Here is an 18,295-nt window from a genome sequence, read left to right as displayed (position 1 = left end):
AAGTTTGATTTAAAAAAAAAATAATTTAAAAAAGTATGTTTTTAAAGGTAGTAACACGAAAGGTGCTGAAAGTGCTTCAGCTTTGAAAAGGATAAAATATGTTTAAGAACTGACTAAATTATTTTCAAAAAATTATACCTATTTTTAGCAAAGATATTTTCAACCCAGTGATATCTAATAGAAGAGAACATAGTCGAGCTCAGCAGACAGGAACCATTGTGCTCCTACAGTTAAGGGTGCATTAGTGTTTCTATTACAGTCTTGTGTATTTTACAAGATAAGATGGTTAGAGTAATTGGTTCTAGACTGAAATGCAGCTTGGAAGATTGAGACCTGAGATCACAAGTTATTCTTTCAGAAAAGTATCCTGGGAATTGCATAAACTACTGTGGTTTGTTTATGGTGTTCTGGATTCCCAAGGTCCCCATTAAGGTTCACGGTCACATTAAAGGCAATTTTGCATAAACAAGTAGGTAGACACAATACCCATACAAGTAGTTTACAGTCTCATATCCTCAATCAGTGGGTTGCAGTTTAAATTGGTGCTTAATCACAACAGATCAGGATCTGTGAGTGGATTACTAACTGATGCATGGGTCTGAAATTCCACTTAGGCATACTGAGGTCTTTGTGCTCACCAGGACCATAAGGATTAGCATGCCCATCCTGTATCTACAGGGACAGCTTTGAAGTCCTTGATGGCTGATGGCACTGTTGGGTACTGGTTCTTGGTTGGGTAGTGCTCCTTGGCTGTGCAGGCTGGCTCAGGGGAAGGAAGAGCCTTTTCACAGAATCACAGAATCATTTAGGTTGGAAAAGACTTCTAAGATCGTCAAGTTCAGCCTTTGACTGATCAACACCTTGTCACCTAGGCCATGTACTAAGTGCACCATAGCATAGCTATTCCAAACCCTGCATTTGATCTCCTTCCAGGAGATGTGCCCTGGGCTGCCTCTGTTACTGATTCCACTGTGTGTAGAGCAACATGAGCAATGATATCATGTAAGCCAAAAGACATGCTGTGTTTCTCAGCTGGGACTTGATTCACTTGAAACTTGGGCCCAAGATGTAAACTAAGGAACAAAGCAAGTTGTTTCCATTGTTTCAGATTCCCCGTAAAGTTCTTTGGGTTGTCTTTGGCTTATGCTTCCTCATCTGCACCTTTTCTGTTGCTAAGCAGAAGACCTGGTTAGAAATATCTCTGTAACATTCACTAAGTGTCCTTCAGAAAAGGAGTCCTGATTCTTTTCTCACTTGGGTTTTTACTTTGAGGTGACTTTCTTTATTTCCTTTGAGATTACTGCATTCTTGGACTGAAGAGAAATCGGCTTAGGTTGTCATTATTGGCAAAAGTAGGACAGGTTCCCCATACCTTGTTCTCTTCCTACCTGTATCTGAAGGACAAGGGTACTGATTTACCCTCACCATCTCAGTGTTATATCAGAAACAAGTAGTAGCTTTGAGAGCAAAGAACTGAACTTCACATTGATATATTTTCTAAACTATTACTTTCAAAAGTGAGCATGAAAATGTTTGGTGGTTTGTGTTTTTTTTTTTTTTTTATTGTGAATGAGATGTTACTGTCGCATTTGACCTGAGGTGTTTATGATTTACTCCACAGAGTCAAAACGAAGTTTATGAAGAGTTTGTCACAGAGCCTCAGGGAGTTATCCACTTACTGCTGAAGAAGAGATATTAGATAGGAAGAGATACACAGAATTTTTATATAGAGAGAGATATCTGTATACAAGGGGCTGTGTTACTAGAAAAACTTGTCTTTTCATACTGTTAGAATGTTGAAAAGCTTTTTATGCTATGTATTAGTTCTTGCAAATTGCTTGCCAATTTAATATCAGCAGCATCTAAACAGTAAGTAATTGCTTATGATAATGAGTGCAAACTAATTTGCTGGAATATGTTAATATTCACAATGCACTTTAGAACACCAGGTATTCCAAAAATACTACTCTCTTGTTTAACTGCAGTGTTTAGGTTACATTGTTATTATAAATGCTAGCAATATCATTACAAAGCCAGCCTCTTGTTGAATAGCCTTCTTACTGAGACTCCAGCATGTGAGTAGGTAATGTCCTTTGAGAACTAAACAGAATATGAACAAAACCTTCTAGATTTAAATAATGAATCTTAATTTCTGATTGATGTTCATTAGATGAACAGACAGAGAGCTTTCTTTTCCTTATGACTTGTAAAATGTAACTTATCAAATTTTAAGTCAAATACCATACAATCCCTTTCTTAATATTTGGGTGTCTTCAATGGATTCATTCTTTGTGTGAAACACAGAAACATATCTAGAAGCATGTTTTATGTTACAGAAATACTGTAAGAAAATACTGTAGTATAGTAGTCCTCAAAACATCCAAGCTGGTATGCCACAGCTGATTATGTGAGACTGGTGTTTAGTGTATTTGAATTATGGGTTTTTCCTTCTTTTCTTGGGAAATGTTTTGTTTTGCTTTGAGGTTTTTTTTTTTTTAAGCAAACTTAGATGAATGCTTATTGAAAAATGGGTTATCTCTGACCATGTTTATGCACACAGTGATTTTCCACTTCCATTTGCATTACTTACAGTTTTGAAGTATCTTGACATCTTTGGTATGTTGCTATAAAGCCCTGTATTAAAGTAAGATTTCCCAAACTACTGAATACTGATCTTCACTTCAGGATATTAAAAGCAATTGTAATTTCCTCTAGCTAGACCTTTGGAAGTGAGAGGCCTACACAATATCAATGCTCTAATTAGGCTGGGTTAGTCTTCAGTGGGTGATTAACTGCTCACCTTTCTTGCATGCATGAATGAACTAACTCATAGCTGAGTACTGGCATATGAAGTGTCAGAGTCGACACTTGAGTTAGTCCCTGGTGAAATGAGTGGTTTACACCCCAAAACTGTTTTGTCAGGTTGTCTCCAAACATCATTGTGGAATCCAGGATTTAAACCATGCTCTCTAATTACTTAACTATGTAACCCAGTGAAAAGCATGAGTTGCATATTTTTCACTGCAGCTCTTTACACTCTGAAACTGGCAGAGAATTGTTGCTTACAAACAACAGCATAAGGAATTCCAAAGAAGAATGATAGCAATTATCATAATGACAAGGCATGTAGCGGTTTTGTGCCAGACCACAATTGGAAATCTATTATGTAGTAGAGGAGAAAGAAATGGGAAGGAAGCGAATTGGCCCAACCTGGCTGGCCTCCATTAGCTCTTATTATAATGGTCTAATAACCTTAAAGATTCAAGTACAAATACAGCTGAGTCTGTGTACCCCTATTAAACACTGTTTCATGTGCAGATTTGATAACATAAGTAAACATTGATGTCCCAAAATCAATCTTTGGGATAATGCCTAGCAAATCTTTACAAATAAAGTATTATTTGTAGCCGCTTGCTGGTTCTTATTTTTCAAGCTTCCTTGAAACAACCAAACAGAGTTTTTTACATTGTATTCCTTTGTACCTGATACTTTTCAGAGGTTTGAGTACATTTAATACTGGCAAAGACTAGCTTTGTTTTTAAAATTTGAGGATTTAAAAAATTATTTATTATGTTTATACCAAATAAAATATCCTGAAGTTTTGGGCTTGCTCATACTTGGATTTAGAGAGATAGTGCAATGTTTCAGGACTGCAGTCGGTATTTAACTTGCTCATCAGTACTTCAGTTTGCCAGGTCTGCTTCTGAGATGCCTCTAGTAACTGAACAGCTGCTTCAGGGGTGGATTCCTGTGCTTGAGAGAGGCTTAAGCTCAGTGTTTTTCCAATGATCTAATGAACTTCCATTTAATTTGATTTCATTTTTCTTAGAAGAATGGTTGCTATTTTTGTATTTCAGGGTGTAACATCTCTAAGAAATTGTGCTCTTACTGTTTTTCTTCAGCTATAGCCCATATCTGTTGACTCCAAAATGTTCAGAAACACTACCACAATAATATTTTGTCTGCTAACTATTAATAGTTGAGTAATCAGTAGGAGAGCATGTATGCCACAGAACTTCCTAACTACTCTTCACTACATATACAAATGAGCAATATTAAACTTCATTGCACATTGCCCATAATACAATTAGCTGTTTTCAGAAGAGCTCCATCTCAGCAAACTCTGTAAGTTGCAGTGTTGCCAGTACCATCTTTCTGATGTGAGGAATAGCAGTATCTTATCTTAGTTCAGCATTTGACATCCTTGGGCTTGTATCATTTTTCAGTGAATTTAGCAGGCTTGCATTTAGTGCTTTTATTTTCAGGATATTATACCTTTCTTCTGAGACAAATTTGCTACTTTTGAGAGCTCTCTAAGGATTTTTCAAGATTAAATTATCAGATGCACAATTTAGCAAGGAACATAATATAAATGTCACTTAAAAATAACTAAGTTAATGCAAGATTGGATAGCTGGAGTATTGTATTAGTAAGGAAGCCAATAAGAAATAAAGACTAGCCTAGAAGCATGCTAGACATTTGCAGCCAAACTCCTGTCCATTTTAACATTATTAAATAACTGAAGGCCAGCTATTTCAAATGTTTGTATCTTCATTTTAAAAAAAAGGAGTTTGATTTTTAAAGGTTGCCAGAAATGCAGCAACACTTCTGACAATTGGAATATTGCTGTAGGTGCTTGAATAAAAACATAACTTTAGGCAACCTGTTTTGCATGAAATAATGACTAACAATTATTATGTCTCTGAAAAGAACATTGCTTTTTGATGGACCTATACAGAAAAAATTTAATTTTGGATTTTCTTCTACTATTTTTTGGCCTATATGCACATCTATGCAGAGCTTCTTTTGTGGGAGATGTTCAGATCCTGGTCCATGTCTTCAGCTTACAGTCCTCCCATTTGAGTGAGGAAACTCAACAGCTCAAGTTTCTTGGCTTACAGAATTTCTAACTTTTGCCAGGTATCTGTTGAGTTTGTAAAGTCCCTGGACTGGAACCACTGAATGATTTCACATAGGCCACCAACAGATGGTAACAACATTTGGTCTCTATCGACCTGCATAGTATTTGAGCTGATGTCCTAGTTTCTGCATCCTGTTACAAATCCCTTCAACTAACCAACCCCTTTCACTGCATTCATTTTGGATGTTGGCACACCTAATAAGCTATAAGAAGCAAATGAGTGCACGTGCAGTTCAATTATTTTTACAGAATTGATTGTAACTGTGGTTAAATTGAAGTGTAGAGCCTTGACATTTCCTAATGTAAGGATAGTGGAGGCCAAAATAGTCCTATTGTCTTCAAGAGTACTTGGAGTTTACTAATTTTGGTCTGATGATGCTGTTGAGGAATGCATTTAGTGCAGGTAGCTCAGTGTGCAGCTGCAGTGTGAACTTCAGTTTGAGCTCTGGGGAGCAGGAGCCCCAGCCCCAGCCTAAGGCAAGAGGCCCTGAACTGCTGACCCTTTGCATAAAAAAAGGGCACAGGGACATGTGGCCAGGGGATGTGACACTCAGAGACACTCAGAGACACAAGAGCAGATGATGGCCCCCAGACTTTGGCACCCTTAGACTGTGAGGTTATAAAAGCCCAGGGGTTCCTTTGTTCGGTCCCTCCTCAGAGGCACCCAGCTTGAACTGTTTCTTTGTTATTTCATTATTGCACCATAATTCAATTATTGCAAGGATCTGCACCTCTTCAGGCTGCTATGGGAAACTCAGGGTGCAGCCAGTAAGGAGACCTGGTCGGGCCCTGTGAGTGTGGGGTGTGTTGCTGCAAAGGGGCCTCAGTCCCCAGCTCAGGTGGTACAAGAGTTACTCCTGGGTGGTCAGACAGGGAAGTTTCCTTAACAATGCCTTTACATTCTGTCTGTTCTGAAATACTTTTCAACCCATTGCCTTCTCATATGTGTTTCCCAACCATACAATTTACACTTCTGTAGACACTGTTCAAGAAATTTATCTTTGACTATATGTTGACAAGGCAAGAGGAATAAAACCTTCCCTTATTTATAGACATTTGTCTTTTAATTTCCATCTGACTTTTTGACAAGCTTTCAGAATCAGACACGTTGCATCCTTGTTACATTTAATAGAGTTATAATGGATTAAAATCTTTCATGTTGACTGCAGTATGACATTTAAAGCAGGCTTTGATTTTCAAAATACATAATTTTCCAACCATCTACATTACATAAAGGTGCAAGGCAATAATGGGAAATTACTTGCCTTGCATTTCATACAGAAGTGCTTTAAATTAATTTTGAACAAAATCCATACTGGAAAAGTGATAGGCAGCCCATAAAATTTTTAAACTGAGAGAGTGGAGAAGAACAGTATTTTTCTTTTATCAGTCTGTGTCAGATTTGCATTAGGAAGACTGTACCCTTTCATAAAATAAATAATGATTTTTGTATAAATGAACATATTAATGAGATTAACAAACCACAGAACTTTTTTCCTGTGGATGTTTCAAAGCTAATAAAAATAATTTTACAGAATCAATGCCTTAATACTATCAAGTCCATTGACATTCAGTAAATCAACTCATGTTTTGTTAATAAGTAAAACCAACAGCTACTCTTAGTTTCTGCATTCTCTTAGGAGTCCTTTCAGCTCCTGAGCTCTTGCTTAGCTAAGGTCCTTCTCAAAATTATATCCATTTTAACACAATTGAAGGCTCTTGGTTTGATGTACCTACTCAAACTGAGTAATAAATTACTCCAGATAAGTGATCTAATCTAAATCAATGGGGTCATTCAAAGTGTACTTGATTTAAGATATTAAAATCACTCCAGTTGGAAAGTTTTTTAAATTCTTTGAAACACTCATTGTAACCATCTATGTCATTTAAGTCGGTAAGAATGATACTGACTTGTAATACTGATGCTAAACTGTGTAAGAGTTGTGCTTTATAGTTATACATATTTGTTGAGTGATTATTAATCACAAATTTTATTTGCCACTTAGTGACACTGTTGAAATTAATTGAGCTAGATAGACTCATTGTAGATAAATACCATATATTTTTACTTGAAATATGAAGATTTTGTTCCAAAACCAGCAAAAATTATAATTCCTGATTTTTTATGGAATGGTGCTTTGTTTCCCAAATGTTACTCTTATCTTAGTGCAAGAATCCAATAGTTTCTGTTTGTCTTTCCTCCCAGAACTCCTGATATTTCAAATGTGTGGCACTGTTACCTGGCTAGCAGGGCACACTGAGTATATTGACTGGCCCACCAATATACAACTACCAAGTTGTATGTTGCCAGGCTGTTGCCAAGCAAAACATACAGTGGTTGAAGTCTATAGTCGCTTTTACAAAGTAATTAATTTTCATTAAACTACTAAGAGTTTGTACAATTACTATCTGTTGTTTGTAATTTTTGCCTACCCCTCCCTCAAATTTGGCTAGTGGATTGAAAAGTTATTGGAGGATAAACAAGAATAGTGGATGTGTTGTGCAGCTCCATAAGATCATCCTTCACAGAGAAAATTTCTAAAAATAAGGCTTCACATTTGCAAGTGGGGAATTTAAATTACAAAAAAAAAAAACCCCACAGTTGGAACAGGAATGGAATATTTTTTCACCCACTTCATTATTGCATGCAGAATAAAATATAAACTGTCCTAATACCATTGCCATAGGCTGGAGGAAAGGAGAAGCAGAGAAAAGAATGGTTTTCTTGGTTTTTCTTGTTTTGGTTTTGGGTTGTGCACATGTTCCTGAGTATGGTGCTGAGCTGATTAAGCTACCTATAGCAACTCATGTGGTCTGAGGAAAAAACTTTGCTTCTGTGTTAGTGCCATGAACCCACAACAAATGCCATTGCAAGGGCTTGATTCCAGGTTGTGTTTGTTCTGTTATCACTTCGACCTTTACCTGGAGACAAGTCTTAGGGACAGCTGAATGTAATAAACCATGTGCAGCACTGGTATACAGATTTCTCTGAAAAACTGGATGTAACGTGATGAAAGGTCTTGTAGGCCCTGATAAAGCAAATCAGGGTCACCTTAGTGCCTTGGGAAGAGGAGTTCTATAATACAATGTAAAGTTGTGTTTTAATTAATAGTAGTAGATACTACTTTGTTGGCTCATTTAAATTAATTGCTCCAGCTGATGATTGAGCTGGTATATTCATGTAGTCAGTGTCTGGGTGAATCTAGCTTCTTGACCATAACTTTAAAGACATATCCTATTCTATGAAATAGGCTCCAGTTCCAGATTACAATCAGCACAGTATTAACCTATGCAGGAAACAGAGATGTCTCAGTTGCATCATAGACAGTGTTGGAAGTTTGGAGATTCAGGTAGCAGCACCCACCGTAACCATGATGTGGTTTCAGCCCTTCTTACAGAAAAATTGAATTTTAGAGCTCAACTGTAGCACAGTGAAATGTGGGTGCCACAGAAAGCTAACAGTAGGCAGATAGACATTTTTCATTTGCTTTATTTTCATTGGTGTCTTTACCTGAAGAGGCAAGATGTTATCATTAATGAAGGTATTAATGACAAAACCCAGCAACGATCTTTGTCAGTGACGGTTTGGTCAGTGAGTTTTCTTACTCTGGCAGAATGGAAGATCAATGAATGAAATAATGTAAGTACTAAGGAATTATACTATGCAGTTTGTCATCTTAAACCTGAGAAAAGTACCGATATGTTAAGACTGCTGTAAGTCATAGTTCAAGCATGCAGTCCACTTGGTTCAAGGACCTAACTAAAAATTGTTTGGAGAAGCAACCAATTTCCAGGAAAACTTTGACCCTTTAAGATTTGCCAAGCTGAGTCTGGTCAAAGAAATATCATAAATATACTTCTAGACCCTATTATCCACAAGTACAAGAGAATCTAGCCAGAAAAAGGGACATTTCTCCATTCTTACCCCAGTGGCTCAAGCTTTTTGAAGAGCTACAGGCAATCATCTGTTTGAACATCTCCTTCCCCATCCAATACACCTCTTCTGTTAAGTAGGCTGAAGGTAGAGAAGCCTGATGTCACTGTTGCAGGAAAGGAGTTACAATCCATATTCCATCTCCTGCCCAGACTTGTGGGAGAGAGTGTACCAGAATGCCTTCAGGAAGCATTCAGTTGAATCTGGTCTTTAGTTTGAAATACTTCTTCCAGCAGCTCTTTCCGTCTCCTTCCCATGGTTAACCCTAATGGCCATTCCCTCCTCACCTCAACCCTGTGGCGTATATTGTCTGTTCTGTGTAAATAATTAATAGGACGGTCTAAGAAATAAAAATACAGAAGAGTTGTATTTTATACCACCAAATAGATTGTTTTGAGACCCCTCTCTCTCCCCCTGGGAGATCATGTTTCTGTCTTGAAGCATTCCTTTCTCTACTTACCTTAGGAAATCTGCATAAATCTTCTTTTTGTGTACTTTTCTGAACTTCAGCTTTGGCAGAATGAGAATACATAGATGGATATGTAAAAAGAAGTATTAATGGAGATTTGTATGCTCTTATGAACATAGTAAATGTTATTAATGCCTTCATATAGATGTTTGGAAAATCATGTGTATATATATATTTTTTTTTCATATTGTAAATTTTTCAGTCTGGGTAATTAATAGTAGCCTGCACAGATAGTCTCACTGGATTCAACAGGATTATCAATGCAAGTAATTACTTACTGGTGGGAATATGCAAGTTCACATTGTAGCACAGAATAAAGTACTGATAAGATATAGAAGGAAGAAAATTACATTATTGGGTAATTTCTTGTTATAACTAGAAATGCTTACCCTTCATATTTTTTATAATAGTTCAAAATTACTAATAATGGAAGTGAAGCTAATAGTTTTCATTACTGAACTTTAAAGGCTTCAGTCCTCAGTTTTTCAGTCACAGAGTGTGATGGAATCATAGTTTACTGGGGACCAGAGCTCAATCAAACCATTGCATCCACTTAATCAGCTTCTGAAACCTGATGTGAATGTTGAAAATAAACATTAAATTACTAACACTATATGGGGAAAATGGAATTATGTACATTACCCTTCAGTGCAATATACCTAAACTCAAAATTGGAATGAACATGAGGGAGGTAGAAAGCTGTTGATTTGTGGTTGATTTAAGCAAACTATTAAACTACATCAAATGTGACTTCAGAGCAATAAATATTGAAAAGCTTTGCAGTCATAAACAGTAATAGATACAGTAAATGGGTACTAAACAAAATATTTATCTGCTTAATACTGTATAGATAAGCAGATGTCCTTGAGTTGCTGCCAGACCATGCTCAAATGAATGCACTATTTCATAAAGATGAATTTTGCAAACAAGTAGGACTTGAGAGACCCAGGTCATTAAAAAACATTACTGTATCTTGACCACTGGCAATTTGTTACAATGGGAACCATGCTTTCACGGGTAAGAATTTCAAAGAACCGTATGGACATTTTCCCTAAACATTGTGTAGATGCATGGACGCATAAAGAATTATGCAGTAAATTCTGTGGCTGAGAGATATAACTGGCATGTTACAAAGTTGCCTACTTACAAGCGCTGTGCTGATGGCATTGCTATTCTTGACATTATAATTCCGCTGCTTTCAATTCTCTGGGGATGATAAACCCTAAACAACACAGTGCCACAAGCTAAGAGAGAGAAGGAAGATGACTGGCTTTTCGTGACAGTGTTCTGGAAGAACGGCAGAGACATTATAAGGTTTGTCAGAGAGCATAAAAGCCTTTATGAAGCAAGTGAATTAGGCTTCCTCTGTTGTTTCTTAACATATCCAAAACTGAGAGTAAACAGGGTTGTTTCCAACAACTGCTCACTTTCTAGCTTTTAATAGTTAATGGGAGGTCGGACTATAAGCTGAGATCAATCCCAGAGTAATAAATTTTACATTATTATATTTGTCTTTCTTGAAATATAAACACTAGAGGATCTATTCTCAAATGGCTTCCGACCCATTTTTTTCATAATTAATACAGGAAATTTGAAGAATGTGACTCCCTGTACAGCTCAGACAGAGGCAGATCTGTATTCATCAGCATGGATTAATTAGTCTTTTACCAGACACTCAGTTAGTTTGAAGAGCTACAAAATGGACAGTTATAAAGGAGGGAAAGCTTTGTCATAAAAAAAAAGAAAAAGCCACACGTTATCGTGGATAAAAGATAAGTTTTTTAACTTTGGTGTTTATTCTATGTAGTTTAAGATTTACAGCTAGATTTATCCAGTTCTACTGACATTGACCTTGGCTTCAATGTGGCAGCAGTATGGAATGAATTGCTCTTCACTGGTTTGTTTGAAGGGCAGTATTTAGCAAAAAAATGTGACAGAGTCACTCTTGAGTAAGAACAACAGAGTCTCTCATTGTTCAGATCTGAAGACTTACTTCTGGGTCATTGTATTCAGTATGATTCCACCATCGCTTGGCAGGCTTTTTCTTTGTCTTCTTAATTGGGTAAACACATCTGTTACAACCAAGAAAAGGAGAATTATGCACTGCCACTTAAATCTTATGTACTATTCTAACAGCTTCATCTGTGACATTGAGGTGTAAGGAGTTGTTTTTTTCTTAGCCTTCTCATTTTTGTTACTTGTGAGAACCTCATTCATGACCTGACACAATGTTTTATGAAGTCAACCGAAAGGCTGTCAGTGTTTTTAATGAGCTTTGCATCAAGCCCTCAGTTTTTCATCAACACAGAACAAATCTTTTTACTGCAGACACTACTGTGACATATACGATATGAAGGTCCAAACTCCTCGGCTCAAGATTTGAAGTCAAAAGTAGGAGCAAAGAAGTTGGGGACCATCAGCAGTGACATTACCTGTCTCATGTGTCTTTTTTTGGGGATGCATTGTAACTGGAGATTCAACTGTCTTTACTGAATGGCACACAACAAGTTATTGTGCATTTCAAGGCACCACACAGGAGGAGAGCAAGGGTGGGAGAGCAGGAAGTGGAGGTGTTTGTCACACATATTCCTAAACCAGACACCATTTGTCCATGTCCATTACAATCCTGGCACAACCCTAATCTTCACTACTCATAAACAAGCCTTTATAATAATGATAAACCTGAAAGTGAAAACTTAGAAATATCGGACCAGTTATTGTGTTTGTCTTTGCTGAAGAATATTGACAAATTTTCATAAAACACGTGCAGGTTGGTATTTTGGCATCAAGGGAGAAGCCAAGAGATCTATTTCAAGCACAGTGCAATCACACAAGAGTGTGGATATAAAATGAATTTTACGGTATTTTAGGTGCTGTGCACAGTGCAAAAATATTACAAACTGATGACACTGAAGAAAACTGATGAGTAGGTATGTAATTCCATAAATTTCCATGTTAGAAATACATATAGAATATCATTTCAAAAAGGCCAGGTGTCCTTTTTGCTTTGAGACTGACAAAAAACAGTCTTGCTGTGCAGTTAAATAAGATTTTGAAACATCTCAAAAGTAGTGTACACTATAAAGTCCTTCTTGGCTTTGGCTTTAGAAGTCCACACATTCAAGGAATTTTAGATCCCTTTATATGTTCACAGCATTTTGGGTCAATCTTAATTAAAATCAGAAAATTACAGTTATGTTGTTCACTATCTCCTCACATGGGCATGGGAAGTATGTAGTGAGAGCATTGAGTGGAATAAACTGAATTACATTTCATAGTATCATAGAATGGTTTCAGTTGGAAGGGACATTAAAGATTGTCTAGTTCTAAACCCTTTCCATGGGCAGGGATGTCACCCACTAGACCAGGTTGCTCAAAGCTCCATCCAACCTGGCCTTCCAGAGATGTGGAATTCACAACTGTTCTGGACAACCTCTTCCAGTGTCTCACTACCCTCAGAGAAAAGAATTTGTTCCTGGTAACTAATCTAAATCTCTTTTAGTTTAAAAACATTCCCACTTGTCCTATCACTATCTGTTTAATAAAATAGATAAAATTTAAAAAAAAAAATAGGTAAAATATAATAAAATTGCAAGTAGCCACAAACTGAGACAGTGTAGAACAGAGAATAAAATTAGACATCTGTATTTACAATGCATTGATCTATCTCCCTAAGCTTTGATCTACCTTCATAGAAAAGAAGTGGACAGCTTGTAGTGACTTTTTAAGTGAAAGATCAAGTGCGTGCACAGTTTGCCTGCTATATGGTGTTGTTAAGATACAACTTTTAAATGGAAAGTGTCCGGATATGCTGCTATTTCAGTTCAGAGGAAATATGAAGTTAAGCACCTGAGTGCTAAGTGGTTTAAAAACTTGTTTAAAACAGGTTATAGATTTTGTAAGTGCACCCTGGATGTAATGTGTAAAGATTTCCACTTTTAAAAGATATACATTGAGCATTATGTGAATAAGCCATTGCTTACTCAGATGGTAGACTGATCTCTTTTTGTCCTGACATGACAAGTATGTTTCCATTTGTTATCCCCATCTGTCACAAGATGATAAACCTTAGATCTGTAAAAGTCTTATCTGAATGTATTTGCTAAAATCTTGCTTTGGTGGGCACAATAATGTGTCATTTTCATTGTGTAAATAAGTAGCTGCATTTTTTTGTCGGTCATGAGGTAACTAGAATTACTTGATTTCTCTACCTAGGCCCAGTTTGAGAAAGCATTTGCTTCAGCTCATCCACATTCTACACATCACAGAAACATGTTCATCAAACATATGCTTAAGAACTCTCTTGAGTAGATATGCACTTCTGAATCAGAGCTATGGTATTTTAAGTCGTTCCATTTGCAATTAAGTTATATTCTGTGTTGATTGCATTATATAAAAAAACCCACTAATATTTCACTTGCTGCAAAATTTTCAGAGGTAAAGACCTCTTCATGTTGAAATACAGTCCTGTTCATTTCTGTGAATCCATTTGCTATGCGAGAACATCCTGACTTTCGTAGCGCATATGATTTCCACGTGGGTTCGCGTTGGTGCAAGTGAGCTAATTATATTTATTTCTCTTTTTTTGCAGCGGGAACAACATATATATTTAGCAAAGGTGGTGGACAAATCACTTACACGTGGCCCCCTAACGATCGGCCCAGCACTCGTGCGGACAGACTGGCAATAGGGTTTAGTACTGTTCAAAAAGAGGCCGTGTTAGTACGAGTGGACAGTTCTACTGGGCTCGGAGATTATCTAGAGCTGCATATCGTAAGTATGATGACGAGTGCATGAGATTTCTTCTTGTCTTGATTGTTTTGTATTTGCGAGTTTTAAATTTATTTTATTTTAATGCAAATATGGCGGTTTGTAAATGAACCTTTTGGGGTCAGTAGTGAACTAAATGATAATGGCTTATAGCATATGATTCTGTACAGAGTCTCAGACGTACTCAAATGCCTTTTATTTGATACAATGCTACTTTACATGGCTTTTCAATTAAAAATCATACTGGGATACCTGCAGAGGATGGAGCAGTTTACTGCAATCTAATTACATAGAACAGGATTTAGCGGTGTCAGAGGAAGGTGTGTTAATCCTCAGAGATTTAATCTGGAATCTACTGAGGGAATTACAGTGTATCACCCTTGACTGTGCTTATTAGATAAATTCTAATATTAGAATTTGTCTTCCAATTTCACTGTTCTTTTGTGGTGATAAATCTTAAGCAGAAAGCAAGACTGTCAAGCTAGGAAGTCTGAAAAAATAATTTCAACTGCCTTAAAACAAATAACTAGCCATCAAAATTGAAAGCATATGGAGTTTTATGACACTATAAATAAATGATCAATTGAGAAAAACAAAACTAGGACAGTATAAAACTTTGTTGTTTAGATTAATCTGAACTTTGTTAATGTGTTCATTTGATTTTTATTTGAGAATGTCTCTACTTTCAGGAACAGTTGAATTCCTTTTGACTGAAATTATTTATTGATCTATAACCAATTACACTTTTACCGTGAGAAAACATCCAGTAGTGATAATTTTCAAAATTAGAGAGAATTATGGTATTCAGTCTTCCCAGGCTCCTTATTTCTACAAAGGCATTCTTGCATTGTGGACCAAGGTGGTTTTTTTTAATTTTTATTATTTACTGGCTAGAATAAATAAACAAAGAAAGAAGGTCTTAAATAAAATTCAGAGGTTTTCTTTACCCTTCTCTTATGTTGAATTGCCCAGACAAAATAATTGGCTGGTATTGTGCAATCTTAGTTTAAAAATGTGAACAAAGCAACTTCTCTCACATGCCAGAAAAACTGAGAGCCTACATATTTCAAGGCAAGTATTGTGTTGGTGGATAGAATTTAAATATTTGCTTTGCAAGCCCTTTCACTATTTGCCCATTTCTTTGCAATCTCATACCATATCCACCGTCCGTGGTTGACAGTGTTACTTTCTTCTTACAGTTTTTTCTTGTTCATTAGCATATTAAGGAATGTTTTTCTTGTAATTTTACTATACCTGAAGTTTCTCAAAACTATAATATTTGTTCAATCTGTCTAGCCATTATTTTTCTATTTTAAAACAAACATTGTATTCATTAATTATGAGTTGATCAAAATTTTTTGCCTGCTCATAAATGTTTGTGCTTTTTATATTTTTTTTTACAAATAACTTTCTTATACCTATACTGTAACAACAAATGGTAAAAATAAAAGAGTAATTGAGAGTTTTCTATGGTCAGAAACACTACGAGCTTAATAGGGATGTGGGAAATGATAAATTATACTTTACTGGTCTTTTGAAATTTCTGTGAAGCAGCAAAAAGCCTTTTATCATCATGCTCTGTGAAGTGATATTGGCCTCCCCCTGCTGTCTTTGCAAGAGACTTTAGGAACCTCCCTGAAGCCTGAACTGCTTCAGAGCAAAATCCATAGTAACTGTGCAGAGTTTCACTGAAACAAGGTTGGACCTTCTGAGAGCAGCTTCAATGTAGTCTGTCTCTAGAGTGGAGACACTAAGGGATTGACCTGAAATCCTATGACATTTGGCAAGGATTTTTTTAAGGGTTGTCAATGATAGATAAAGCTTGGAAAACTACTGGGATATAATTTCCCAGAGTTTATTTCAAATAAGGATAGTATTCAAAAGAAAGTTGAAAGGTAGTATTTTCAAAAGCACTTGTGATACCAAAGAACATATATCTTATTAAAGTCAGTGGAACTATAGATGCTTCTGAGAATTTTACCTGAGATTTATTTTAGCTCAGCAAGGTATTGTGAAACATCACAGTTATAAAAATGAAGAAGAACATAGAAATGGAAAGGTCTACATATACATTTTATTTCAAAAATTGTTTATTGGATTTAATTGGATTTATTGGATTTTTCCATATTGGCAAGTACTGTGTTAAACCTGCTATAATAAAAGTAGCAGGAAGGTTTTGTCATTCAAAACTTCCTTCTTGTATTGAGATGCCACTAGGAATGCCTTACTAAATAACCAGAAACATGCAAAAGCTATGAACAGTGGAAGTAGGGAATGTGTAATGTGTAATTCTGCATGTTATTTTGCATGTACCCACTCACCTGTTTGTGTAATGAATATGCATGAGCAATAAGTGCCTGTGTACATTGAGATACTCTGTGCATGGATAACTTACCAGTGTTATAATGACTATAACATTACAACAAGATAGACTTGTGAATAATTATGCTAGGATTCAGTCTTACGGTATGATAGAAACCAGTTCTTCTGTTGCTGAGTTTCCATTGTACCCAGGAGGTTATTAGTCACTTACATCCCTCCCAGTGACAAAATTTGGGATATATGTGTAAGGATAGGTTTAAAATGCATTTTCAGCAGAATGGTGGCAAAAAAGAATTGGAACTATTGCTTTGAGTTAAAAAAGTTTAGATTATAGTCCTCACTAGCATGCTGGGGAGGGTGCTTAAGAGAGCAATGAGGTAGCTTGCTCTTAACCTTCTTCATTCTAGAAATGGAAGAGGAAATTACAAGTTAGATTATGGTACTTCAGTGCGTGCTTGCCCTCTTTATTTATACTGTTTACTTAAAGACGATGTAAACCTAATAATGAAATCAAGCTCATAACAAATTCTGATTTTGAAAATTGCTACTTGATCATCCGAATCACAGCTTTAGTGTTAGGTTAGGAACACATTTATTTAAAGTAATCATTTAAACTCCCCAAATAACCATTGTTAATAGGAGAAACATTTAAAAAAGTGTGGAATCTGCATTGCTACCAGATGCTTAACAGTTCCAGTGCAAGTATTTTAAATTCCAAGATATTCCACCTATACTGTAGCAGCGTAGATATAAAGGATTGCTTGTGTGTATGATACATATGCATCACAGTGCTTTAAGAAAGGGATTTTAAAATGTTTTAGTCATCCAGAGATGTAGCAATTAGTTTTCACAGCAATCGCTTGACTTCTCTTACGGAAGTGGTCTCTTGTGCAGTCTCTGCTGGGAGATTTAGTTCAAGAGGAAATAGGTATCATTGCTTCCTCTCCTGTTGATGGATAAATAAAGAACACATAGAGCTGATAATTACTGTAAGCTTTATTTTTTCCCCCTTTTCGTGACATGGTCCACATCCATCTCCATGCCACACAGAAAAAGGCAGCAGCTTATTCATGCAATATTTGATTAATCACCGTGTGCACTCCTGTCTTTAGCTTTTTCATTGACTTCTAAAGCCCTTAGGTCATTCTGTCAGAGATTCCTGTTCCTACCTCTACTCTTTTTCTCTTCCCACCCTGTTCTCCAAAATCATTAGACAGAAATGTATACAAATATACGTATGTCCCTGTCTACCTTGTCTATGTGCTGTTGCTACCTTGAATTTCTAACTTTTCTGTGGTGAGGAAAAAAGTGAAGTTAGACAAAGATATTGCCTTGAAGGGTGAAGAAATCCTGTTAAATTGCTTTCTGGCAATGCTGGTAGCTAGGAAGCTGGCGTTTTTCTGCGGGGCACAAAAGGTATTAGCTTTACTAGTGAAAAGAAGGATAGATTTTTATCAATAGATTAAAAAAAGTGTATAAATTATGCTATGTTTTCATCTTTCATTGTTAAAATGAGAAACTTTATAACAAAATGTGGCATTTTGTATGCCTGAAGAAAAGAATCAGTAGTTTCTGTGTCTTCCTTGTTTGTGTCATTTGTTTTAAAGTCAAAGTATTTTGGGAGCACAAAACCACCTGTTTTTATTGTTTCAGCGATTTTGTAAATGAGATCAAGAAGTTTATGTGGGGGATAGGGCCAGCAGAGCATTTCAGACCATACAGCTTTGGCATTCCAGCGAAGACACCCAGCCTACAGCTCACTAGCTACTAGTCACTTCTATTAGCTCAAGCACAGTTACTAGTTAAGATCATTTACAGATGTGGATCTGCTGAAGTAGGTGAAGTGTTGATGATCATTGTGATAAGAAACATTGAGAGG

General features: G+C 36.3%; 1 protein-coding gene across 33 annotated transcripts in view; it reads left to right on the top strand.

The window, feature by feature from the left end:
- NRXN1 (neurexin 1) overlaps nucleotides 1–18,295 on the top strand; it is a 703,850-nt gene that overhangs the window by 469,597 nt on the left and 215,958 nt on the right. For all 33 annotated transcript variants that reach the window (XM_050314497.1, XM_050314498.1, XM_050314526.1 and 30 more), the window contains one exon: nucleotides 13,916–14,097. In XM_050314497.1, the coding sequence (XP_050170454.1) occupies nucleotides 13,916–14,097 (182 nt within the window). The remainder of the gene's footprint in view (nucleotides 1–13,915; nucleotides 14,098–18,295) is intronic.

The sequence above is a fragment of the Myiozetetes cayanensis genome, unplaced genomic scaffold (genome assembly GCF_022539395.1).
Source record: "Myiozetetes cayanensis isolate MyiCay16 unplaced genomic scaffold, myiCay2020 scf2-11, whole genome shotgun sequence".
In the NCBI taxonomy this organism is placed as follows: domain Eukaryota; kingdom Metazoa; phylum Chordata; class Aves; order Passeriformes; family Tyrannidae; genus Myiozetetes; species Myiozetetes cayanensis.
Note: the sequence above shows the minus strand (reverse complement) of the source record. Positions and strands in the feature narration are given on the sequence as shown.